This window comes from Spea bombifrons, chromosome 2, assembly GCF_027358695.1.
Source record: "Spea bombifrons isolate aSpeBom1 chromosome 2, aSpeBom1.2.pri, whole genome shotgun sequence".
Taxonomy (NCBI): Eukaryota; Metazoa; Chordata; class Amphibia; order Anura; family Pelobatidae; genus Spea; species Spea bombifrons.
This window is the reverse complement of record NC_071088.1, coordinates 67,114,868-67,127,124: the sequence shown is the minus strand read 5'-3', so window position 1 is coordinate 67,127,124 and position 12,257 is coordinate 67,114,868. Positions and strand designations below refer to the sequence as shown.

Below are 12,257 nucleotides of genomic sequence, written 5' to 3'. Positions count from 1 at the left end.
GATATATTTAAATTAAGATGCAAGGGATGCAAACAATGGTAACATATCATATTTTGTCACAGTGACTGCATAGGTTACCATCTTCCAGTCTTCAAATATACTATTTAAAGACAGAATGATTACAACCGCATGATCATTGAAGTTTGTTTTTAAATCATGTGATATAATGAAGGTGTTAGTAGATGTTTTGAAGGCCAAGGAATAGCTTACCATGTAGCCCAGACCCGGGTGTATACAATTACAATATGCTGATAGTATAAGGTTAGCATATGATGTTTTTTTTTAGCAGGACATTTGCCTTCCCAACAACGTAATAAGCGAGTAACTCATGAAACATACAGTTGGAGCAAACTGCTCTTGTGTTGTATGTCAATATGTTTTTTCTATTTCTAGGCTATTTGTATGTGACATGCAGACCCCACACATATCATAGACATGCCTGAGAATATTCTAATACATACAAAGTCATATAGTTGCACACATATATGCATATATGCATATGGTCATGTACAAAATTTTATGTATATATATATATATATATATATATACTTTTTAATATGTACATTTTTACACAGATGTATAAGCATACACATATATGTGTGTTTATACATATGAACATACAGCTATAGTTGTGTGTTGATATGCATATGATTTCCTGTATTAGGTAGTAGAGTGTTTGCAGAATAAGTTTCACAGGCTGGGGTATGTTCCCTCGTCACTAGGGACTTCATTTTATATGTGAAAGCTACCATCCTGTATTTTGCTGGCAGCCCACTTTTGCTTTGTATATCAATGCAGCAGTACAGAGAAAGAGGGGTTCGTGTTCAATGGTGACATCAAAAGGTTATGGAGAAGAGGCCGGAGGAGCTTTGAAATAGGCCATGGACTTCTGGACGATAGTGCACTCACGCAATGATTTTGTTCTCCAGGGCAGTGATTCTCTTCGATACTGCTTCAAGTAGATAGTGAGTTAAGGAAATATGAAGATATCTATTCATATATTCAGTATTTCATCATGGAACACTAAGTCTTGTATGTTTGACCTCAACATATATTTTAGTTTACGTTGTGCTGGTAGTAACATTTATGTTATTGCCACTGCTTGATATCCATCAGCAAAGCATGGGATAGACAGCAAACTGCTATAAGACAAGAATATGGACCAAATTAAGTTTGGGGTTATATAGCAACTATGCAGACTACATGATCCAAACGTTTTATCTTTCTGTTACATCCCAAGCTGTGTGCTGGCCACCTTCTGAAACCAGGCCCCTGCAGGATTCAAGAGCCTTTCTGTTACATCCCCAGCTATGTGCTGGCCACCTTCTGAAACCAGGCCCCTGCAGGATTCAAAATGTATTCAACTATATTTCAACTACTTTTTAAAATGTACACTCCTTTGCCCTGGTGCCCTCCCCCACTGGCCTCCTACAAGCCATAACTCTGCCCCTTTTTACCTAAAATAACTTTCTCTTATTTCACCACTCTTCTCTTGTAACTTTTCTGTTGCATCCCAAGCTAGGTGTTAGACCCCTTATGAAACCAAGCACTAACCTGCCCACTCCTCTGTTCATTGTAGTTATACATCCTGAAGCCATTTAGCCCTAATTACTTCTACTACTCCCTCTTTTCACCCCTCCCAATGTTGCAAATAACCATACTATTCATTTGGATTGTAAACTCACAAGTGGGGCCATCATAAGCCCACCATTCCTGCCAGGAACTTTGTATAAAACTACCATAAGGCTAGATGCCAAGCTCATAGGCAGGGTTCTCTACTCCTGATGTATCTGTATGTATTAATGAATGGTTCCATTTAAATTGTATAGCACTGCGTAATTAGTTGCCTCTCAATAAGTAAAAGATAATAATAATAATTCTTGCATCACATTCTATATTTACAGTCAAAACCTCCACGATTACATCAGCTTTCCCAAATTATATTATGTAAAGGATATTCTTCCTTGTTAGGGACTGGATGAGCTCTTCAACCTTTGTTTGGAACTTGACAATGGCTTCACACTCACATGGGTTTTCCTCTAGGGAAAAAAACACTAGTTATTAAAACTAATACTTCACTTTTTTTTACAATGATTTTTTGTATATATTTATGCCACCTACCTTTCTACATATACCGACCACTTGACTTTATACCTTTTTTTACAACGCTGTCCCTTTTTGATCCTATGCATTGATTGATTTTTTATTTTTCTCACATCATTTCTCTCACACCATAATCTAACATAAATATATATTCATCTATCTATCTATCTATCTATCTATCTATCTATCTATCTATCTATCTATCTATCTATCTATCTATCTAGCGATCCATGTATCTCTCACACCACCTTTTTGTGCACCTATTTTTGTTTAATTTTGTTTTTAGCTAATGTTCTTATTTTATTAGCTTTTTGTTTTATGGATTCTTATGTACAGTCTCTGTTTTAAAAATGTACATCCATAAAATGTGAACAAATATAAAATCAAGTAATAGCTTGCTCATACCAACACATATCTTCACTTGCAGTTTCTTGCCAATTTCCTTCATAGCTTTGAAGTCAGCTGTGTAGAAAGAATGCTCAGCCACTGGTTCAGAGGCTATCATCCTCAGCTCATCTTCAACAGCGTTACCTACACCTACAGCGTACATCTTGTATCCTGTGGGAATTAGGAAAAAGAAAATATGTTATATGACCAAGCTATAGTTAAATGTAAGATATTTAATTGCACAAATGTAACTTCTTAACTGTAAAGATAAATGAATAATTATGTAAGCGTAAATATCTTAAGCATCTTATCCAATCATGAATCAGCTATTGTAGCCGGCCCTTACATTGGACCAGGCAGCACATTGACAGAGGTAATTTGCCTAACCATGTTCTTTCAGGATAAATTTGTGGAGGAGAAGCCTTTCTGCACCACTCTTTCTCCACAAATATATTTGCATTATTTTGGCCTCACCTTCACTTTCGCGAAAAGGCAAATCGTCGGGGACAGCCTTTCTCCCATTCCTCTTATTGGAGAAGAGGGTATGCCCAGAAACTCTCCCCTTTTTTGAGGAAGTGCACCCGGAGCAGAGGCGTACCGGGGAACCAGGGAGACAGAAAAGTAGCAGGGTCACATAACGCGAGGGTATGTGACTCCACGTTTCAACACAAGGCTGCTCACAGCCAGATGGAAAGCTGCATTTGAGGTAAGGGGGTGGGGGAGTATGTATGTGTAGATGTGAATGCGTGTGAGAATTGATGTGTATGTGTGTTTATGAACATGTTTGTGTGCGAGCATGAATATGTATGTGTGAGCATGGATGTGTGTGAGAAGTAGTATGTGCGTGAGATTGTAAGTCTGTGCAGATGTGAGTATATGTGTAAAAATGTGTGCCAGTCTGTATGTACCAGGGTTTGTGTGTAAGCACGGATGGGTGTTTGAGCATGTATGTGTGTGAGCATAGATGTGTATGTGTGAGCATGGATGTGTATGTGTGTGAGCATAGATGTGCATGTGTGTTTATGATAATGAATGTGTATGTTTGAGCACCGATGTGTATGTGCGTGTATGAGCTTGGATGCATTCAGTGGCCAAGGGCCCCGCTTTGCATTTTTGGGGCCCCGTGGTAAGTCACACTGCTGCCAGCAATGTGATCCACCACTGAGCACCTAGAACAGTAGCAAATCTATAGAGAGGGGCAAGCTGTGAGGCCATCTCCCCTGGGATGGTCTTCAGGGCTGTGCAGAGGCAGGTGCACAATTGGGATCTCCCCAACAAGACCTGCTCATCGGACACTATGGCCTAGGTAGCAGGTGCCCACAGGAGCACACGCTCAGTAGGGTCGGATGGGGAGATCACAATCTCCCTATTACCGGCCCAACATTAAGTGAGTTTGTGGTCTCTCACTTCAGGCTTCGGTGTCCATGCTGCCTAATCACTATGCATCAGCAATTGAGTGACAGACCTTGGGTTTTTTTTTGGGGGGGTGTAGGGGCCCCACTGCATTGGTTTGCCCAGGCCCTAAAATGCTGTTAAGACACCCCTGGATGTGTATGCTTAAGCAGAGGAAGAAAGAAGACACAAGGGAAATTAGACAAAGACAACAAGAGAAGAAGCAGAGCTGCGGGAAAAAAGTCAGGGACATGAAAGCAATCGATTGGTGGAGAAGGAAGACATTGTGAAAGAGTGTGAATGACAGTGAGAGTGTATTTATAAATCATGATATAATGAATGTAGGCGTGGATTTGGTGGGCGTGATTGTAGTGGGGGAGGGCAACATTTTATCCTTAGACCCAGGGAGCAGCCTTGCGCTCATTGCTATGCTATAGAGAATGTATTTATTTTCCAAAGTATGTGACAATAGAAGTATATATAAAATTATCCAAAGCAATGTATAGGTCTCCTTACCAAGTTCCTTGGCCTTGATTGCTGCATCATTGATGTAATCCTGGGAGCGCCCATCTGTGAAAACTATGCCAACTTTGGCCACACCTGGCCTGCCTCCACTGGAGATAGCAAAACTGTTGTCAATGAGGTATTGAAGGGCCTGGCCAGTCATGGTTCCCTTCTCCATGTAGTCCATCTTTTTCACTGCTGCCTTAATGTCCTTCTTGCTGTTATATCTTCCCAGAGGAAACTCCTGTCTGACTGAGCTGGAGTACTGAACAAGACCCACATGAGCTTTCTTCTCACCCACATCCACAGAATCTACAATTTGGTTGATGAATTGCTTGACAAGTTCAAAGTTTTCTGGACGCACACTCTTGGAGCCATCAATCAGAAACACTAGGTCAATGGCAGAGGCACCACAGGCTAAAATACATAGAAGAAATAAAAATGTATCAACCTATGTTCTGGACAACAGAACTACACTGTACCGTTCAAGAAATATTTTGTATTTAACATTATTTTCCAGTTATCCCCTCTGCTCCCTTATCATCACTATGAAGAGTTTTATTTAATCCCAAACATCAATCTAATTTATATGATCATATTTTCTTTATGTTTCCACATAAACATTGCACACTTTGCTAACCATTACAAGTCTTCCCATCTTCATTTAATGTGAAGCCATCCCTGCAGGCACATGTGTAAGATCCTGGAGTGCTGACACAGATTTGTTGGCAGTCATGATCTCCGGAGGAGCAGAGGTCAGCCATTGCTGGAACGACATAGAAGATACTTAAAAAATGGCATATAAATTAACATGATATGCTCAAATACAGATACTGTAGATGCCAACACATTCAACATTCACACAGAGTACTTACCACAGAAAGCCTCCTGGAACTTTTTGCTTAGCTTCTCAATTAAACTGTAACTTTCTACATAATCCGCATGCTCGTCTAATGGCTCACTGGCAATTTGTCGCAGGGTGGTCATATCCACACGTCCCACTCCAATTGCAAAGATCTCCACTCCGCTCTCTCTAGCACGTGCAGATATATCCTTCACACCATCCTGAGGGCGTCCGTCTGTAACCACAATTGCGACCTGGGAACCATGACATGATAAAAAGCTGTAATCATGAAGATTACCCAACTCTCTATATAGCCTCTTCTATAATATCTCATACCTCTACATACATTATCTTGTTACTCAGCACTAATTTATTAACATTTAGCGTCTAACTCCAATAATACAGCTGCTTGTTCTCTAATTGCAAGTTTGCTTACTTTGCAAACTAAACTTTGTCAAACATGGTACCAGGTTGAGCCTCCAGACATGGCTCCAGAGTCTTGCAGAACCTGGGTTGTTGTCTGGCCTGCTCTCCTGGGGTTTACCAACATTGCTGAAGCTAAAAATATGATTCCTAGAAAATAACTATTCTCAAGATGATTCAATCCTTTCAGTTCTTAACCTCTTCTATAATTCCTGTCAATCCAACTAACCTGTCCCTGCATCAGCTTTTATTTAACTTCTTCCTAAATGTAATCTCTCAGTAACTTCTGCTTTTGGTAATTAGAACATGTAGCTATGACGTAGATTCCTCTGTGTATGCACACTATTCAGTGTAATTCAGTATCATGCACATACTTTATGATAACTAAAAGGCATGAGTATAACATTTTGGTTTAACTGTTATGCTATGAAAGCAGTGCTTGTCTGACAATGGCTTGTGTGTTTCTCAATATGTGATGATGCACAAATCACGTTATCCTACACCTTAAGAGAGGCTTGTTCCCGTAGTTTGGAAATCACAACTCATAACACCTCTGACAGGTCTCTGTTCAGCCTTATCTGAGCTACATTCTTTGGTTAAATGTCCCAGAGATGGTCATAAATAAATCTTAACTCATTGTAACCCACCAAAACCTACAGGAATGTTGTACCTATACAAAAGGGAGTCTTGTGTTCTTAACTTATCTGGTCTCCAGTCCCTGATAGTCTAGCAGTGAAGTAATGACGTGTGCCCTGTCACCACATCTTTTTCCTCTCCCTCCTTCCATTGTTTTTCACACATGTAAAAGATGTATAACATTACAGCTGTGTGCCCTAACACAGTTTTGACCCATAGCCTAGTAAAGAACAGGAGAATAGAGGTTTGTGCTGACAGGGACACAGACCTCTCTGCTCCCCCACAAGACCACCACATACTAGAGTTATAGTTGGTGGAAAAATATTTTACCACCTAGGATTGAGGACCCAGTAGCAGATTCATGTCTTTTTTATGTTACTTTTTTAAAATCATATAGCAACACAGGTACAGGGACTGTTCTGTTTCCAGTAGTATACTACCCATAATTCTAGGTGCCTTCTTAGATTGATCACATTACTGTACTAATTATTGTAGGATGATTTTTATATGGTACTGTTAAGGATCAGAGAGAATATGTATATTCAAGATCTCAGTCCTTAATAGATCATTCCCAAATAGATGAAAATATTATTTTGCATCATTGAGATATGTGTCTGGCATTTCACTAATTTCATCATTTAACTACTTGTTTTCTCACCTTGCTGATATCAGGAGATTTTACCCGTGCTCCCTCTGCTTCGGTGAATGCTTGATTGATGGCATATTGAATGGCAAGCCCTGTCATCGTCCCAGTAGAGAGGGGTTGTACTTTCTTGACAGCTTGAAGAAGGGCAGCTTTGTTCTTGTGGCTTTTGAAGGAGAATTCATTTTTGACAGAACTGGCATAGTTGAGGAGACCAACTCTAGTGGCATTGGCTCCAACATCCAGAGACTCAATAACTTGGGACAAGAAGAGCTTAACTTGCTCAAATTCAGACGGACGGACGCTACGAGAACTGTCTATAATGAACAGCAAATCGGTGGGACGGGTCCTACAATTGGGATCTTTTGAGTGAAAGTGAAAAAAAAGAAGATTAGAAGGCAACTATATTAGACAACATATGTGTCTATTAGACCAATAACAATCTGTAAACCAACAGAGACACTGTACATTCTTTATAAGCTGCGATAACATATAGATTAGTAATACTATAAAAAAAAAAGTTGCCTTTTTGCATTTATAATAAATTAAAGATTTAAAAACTACAATGTAAAAGATGGAATTTATTTTTGTGATGGGAGATTGCTTATTGGTAAGCTTCATCCCAGTAATGCTGTTTGTCACAATGCTACTCTTTATTATGAGACACTTTAGGTTTTTACACTATCCAATGCTTTGTGTTCTTTTATAATATCGCTAATAAATACTAGAGGAAGATTTAGTACAGCTGCTGTTTCTGTTTAGGATTAAAATCTCAATTGTTCTAGTCATTCTTCCAGTCACAGAAGAAATGCAGTATGCTTCATTCCAGTTTGTATACCAGTGTGTTTTTAATGATCTCACATTTAAACACTAAGTTTTAAAATGGTTTAATAAAATGAGAGTTTGCAGGTAAATCTGCAGAAAAGATGCAGTTTTATCTCCCCTTTATTATTAAAGGGGAATTGCTGATGGCCTTCTGCCACAAAATGGCCCTGCAATCAGTAGCATACCTATCAAGGAATGTCCCTGAATTAACTGAAATGTATTGCACTGGACAATACAAGCTATTCCCGAAAGAGACTCTCCTTTGGGTTGGCCATTCATTAAGACTATTGCAATGGATAAGGTGAAGCTGCAACTCTGTTGCAAGCTTAATTTCAAATTTCTGCTTTAGTGAATATACCCCATCTAAGTGACCAAATGAAGAGAAGTCATTTTAGCAATCAAAACTGAACTAAGCAGCCAGTCAGTTTTAGGGGTGTTTTTCTGCCTATATCTCTTCCCAAAGCAAAGTTGTAATAAACATTGCAACTATGATATCACTAGTTATCAATTGTAGGTTATTACAGTCTATACTATCATAGCTCATAGATATGTTCTGAGAAACTAGGTCTGACTTGATCTAGTGTTCTGTAATAAGTAATTTAGTTATGTGCTGTATAATTTAAAATATATCCAGGAATGGGGAAACATAAATGGAGAGGGTGTATACAACATTTACAATATCACTGCCCAGAATGCTGCAATGCAACCTATTGGTTAATATGTATTAATGCAGCCATACGTTTGGATCTTAGTTGTGATACCTTGAGCTAGCAATTAGTATTGATTTTGTGTTAAAAAATGTGGGCGTTCAGACTTTTCACAATATATAGCCTGCACCAAAAGGTTTGGTTGTAGAACCTTGTCACCCACACATATTTCTTTTATCATTGTAGATAATTTCTATTGTCGTTATAAATCACTAGATTTTTTTGTAGCCAGATACATGGTGTAGCTTAGTCCTTAATTAACAACCTGTTTTGTATATTTTGTCAGATACACAGTTCCAAGACTCTTAGGTAGACACAGATTTTGGCTAATAGAGACAACCCTAACACAATAATATTAGTGACCATAATGACATAATGACATAATGTGACAGCTTGCAGTAAAATTATCTACTATATATGCTGGATAACTATGCATAGCTAATGTGTGGTGTTTTTTTTTTATAATTCACCTTACTGATTGAGTATTGAGTTGAGTCTTTATGATGCATACTCTCCTGCAAACTTTAAAGTTGTTGTCCAACTTACGTTCCATCCCAACCTTCTAGAATGGCCCATAGAGCTTGTGGTGTAATATCAAATATTCAGTAATATCCTCTATTCTTTTGTAATTTAAAGCCCTCTCAATAAAAAGCTGGACAAAAATGACCTATCTTCATGCCGTTCAAATCTTCTGCACGCTCCAGTGAGTAAAGCCCCAAAAACGTTGGCATTATAGTATTCAAATCAATATACTGGTATGTCTATCCATCTAGGGCATGTATGTGTAAATGTCTATATATAATATAATAATTTGCAACCTCAAATGTAATGTTTTAATAGGAAAATATTGATTTTTTTCCTATCCAGGGTAAGATTTATTACCCAGAAGTGAAACTATATGTATATATTTATGTGTGACACCACCTGTGGTCCCAGATTATGAGGAAAAACATCAAATTGGAAATATAATGAATGCAATATTTATGGGTTTTAACTTTATTTAATACATGGTATGGTGTGTTGTAACTAACTTACACCAGCTAACGTTTACTTTGCATTCCAAGACATGCTTGAAGTTACATACTAGATGCATTTTAATATCGCTAAAAATATTTAAATTGTGTGCAATGGGATCACATTATATATTTAACAACTCTTTTCCTGAAAGTGGCAAAAGTTATTATCTTTTCTGAGTTTGTGGACTTAAAATGTTGGCAAGAAATGTTTCACTTACAAGCGACGGGAAAAGTATACATTTCTGGGAATCAAATATAAATGGTTATGCTGCTGTAACTGAAAAAGAAGCGATTGTACTTATTTGTAGCCGCATTGTTAGGGGGCAGCTGCACGGCCACTCTTAACTAACGGAAAAGAAAAATGATCATTGCCATATGAGAAACCTAAAACAGGTGCATTAAATAAGGTAAACTCATCTATTGCGAAGTTGCATGGGGATGAAGGAGTTAGAAGATTACAAAAGTATGTATGTGGCAATAGGGAAATCACTTACCTCTTAGCCATTGTGGTGGTGCACCCAGTGTGGCGTGGTAGTAACAGAAAAGTGTTAAGAGGAGACACAGAGAGGTCTTCATGATGTTCGTAGAGGAGTCAGAAAGCAGAGTGAGGATGGTGAAGTGGGGAGTGTATGTTCAAGGTATCTTACCTACACCCCTTCCAGACACACCTCCAAATTGACTGGCAGGAGGGGGCGTGGGAAGGGGAAGTAGGAGTGCTGGAAGGATAGGTGTCCAATTTAAAAGACTGGTTTTCAAAACATCACTGTTAACTCTTTTGAAAGGTATAGAAGAAAGTTCTTCTTTAATGCCGTATTAGAGAGGTTATCCTGAGCAAAATTTAGTAATTACATTACAGAGGGTGCATTATACTAAGAACTGCACTGGAATGATGTATGCGTCAATGCAAGGCTGTTTTAACTTCATAGTGTAAAACATAGTATAACGTATGCATTTTTATGGGGGATTAGGTTGTACATTTGTTTGAAGTCTGACCTTTTTGATTTAAAAGTTTTTTTTTTTTTGTGGCGGCTGTCTAGTTTTGTCACCAATATATTTTTTTGGAAGGTACAGGAGTGCTTCAAATTTTATTTGGTATGGACTGAGATTGCTAAAAATGAGTTAATCAGGTAGAGGGGCCCTAAATGAGAAGAACCTTTCAGTGTGACTTATAAAAGAGTTCTGTATCTACGAGGAAGACATAAAGGTCTCTGTTCACTTCCACAGCTAAATCAAGTCTGCTCAGAAAGAATCTCCATCACACTCTCCACCACAGTCTGCTGCCACAGGGCAACAAGGTAGTATGGCAAAGCCTGCAGAAATACCATGTAATATGACTACTATCCTGAAGCACTTACACAGTTAAAGGCTTAATTTCTTTAAATAAAAAAACAGTAATTTTATTATTCTGGATTTGAAATTTAAGTGCACATTTACACCCGTTGTGCAGCCTTGTGAAATGTGTTTGGGCTATATAAATCAATCATTAATAATATGTGTATTGATGCCCGCATTTATCTCCCCACAAGGGAATGCTAACTTTCTGTATACACTGTGTAATACATTCTTCTTAACTTACCTTGTTGTCTTTGTGTATACATGATGCCTTAACAGAAGGTGAAGTAGTCTTATGTATATATAGAAAATCACAAGTAACCAAAAGTCAGTTCTCCAACTCCCACAATCTTAAACAGACGTTTGCATGGAACAGAAGCTGGTTACATTTCATGGGTTATATGTAAACAACAGCTATATAGCTAGCTAGCTTGTTGTATAACCCTTTCTTCACAATAGTCTTTCCTTTTATGTCCTCCTAGCATTAAAACCATTTTCTATAATTGTTTCAATGTGAAATTATCTTAGACTTGTATAACAGCAATACCATTAAGGAAAAAAACACAAAAAGACATATTACCAATTAAAAATGTATCGTTTTTTATGTAATTTATGTAAGGCAAGGCAACAGTGACCTTGCTTGGAAAAAGTGAGGTTTATGTCCAAAAAGTCCATTCCATCTGTGTTATCCTGTCATGTAAAAGAGGAGAGCCTGCAGTGACCTCCTTATGTGTCAGTATACAAAACTGGTGCTATAAAGTATATTCCCATGGTCAGGCTTATTTCACCATGCCTGCTAGTCACACAGCTTTCATCATCAGTCAATAATTTTATGTCTAAAGGCCTATGAACAGGTTTTATATGGGGGGGGGGACTACAGGGTATTTTATTGCTTCATGACAATTATTTTTGATCACAGTCTACAAATATAATATTGGTTAGGTGACCATCCTACCAATCAATGTTAATTCTGCCACAAAACTAATAAAAAAAACTGTCTATTTTTATTTTATCTGCAATTCTACTAAAAGTAATGCTTGACACTAATCAACCCCCTCTGTTTCTGCACTAGGTATACAGTCGTGTGAAAAAGAAAGTACACCCTCTTTGAATTTTATCATTTTAGATATCAGGATATAATAACAATCATCTGTTCCTTAGCAGGGCTAAAAATTAGGTAAATACAACCTCAGATGAACAACAACACATGACCTTTCACACTATGTCATGATTTATTCAACAAAAATAAAGCAGCGTAGAACCACCTTTAGCAGGAATAACTGGAAGTTGTTTTTCCGTATGAAGTCTTTTACAGACTTTATCAGTCTCTCACATCATTGTGGAGGAATTTTGGCCCACTCTTCTTTACAACTTTGTTTCAGTTCATCAAGGTTTGCTGACACAGCATTTCAATCGGGTTGAGGTCTGAACTTTGATTGGGCCAT

At 38.0% G+C, this 12,257-nt stretch overlaps 1 protein-coding gene across 1 annotated transcript; it reads right to left on the bottom strand.

Annotated features, from left to right (window-relative positions):
* Nucleotides 1-775: 775 nt before the first annotated feature.
* Nucleotides 776-10,121, bottom strand: MATN1 (matrilin 1). The gene is made up of 8 exons (XM_053454610.1): nucleotides 9,975-10,121; nucleotides 6,948-7,294; nucleotides 5,262-5,484; nucleotides 5,027-5,152; nucleotides 4,399-4,803; nucleotides 2,509-2,661; nucleotides 1,959-2,039; nucleotides 776-958 (listed from the first exon to the last, which is right to left on the bottom strand). The coding sequence occupies exons 1-8, from the start codon at nucleotides 10,054-10,056 to the stop codon at nucleotides 906-908; spliced, it is 1,470 nt and encodes a 489-aa protein (XP_053310585.1). The 5' UTR covers nucleotides 10,057-10,121; the 3' UTR covers nucleotides 776-905.
* Between the last annotated feature and the right edge of the window lie 2,136 nt (nucleotides 10,122-12,257).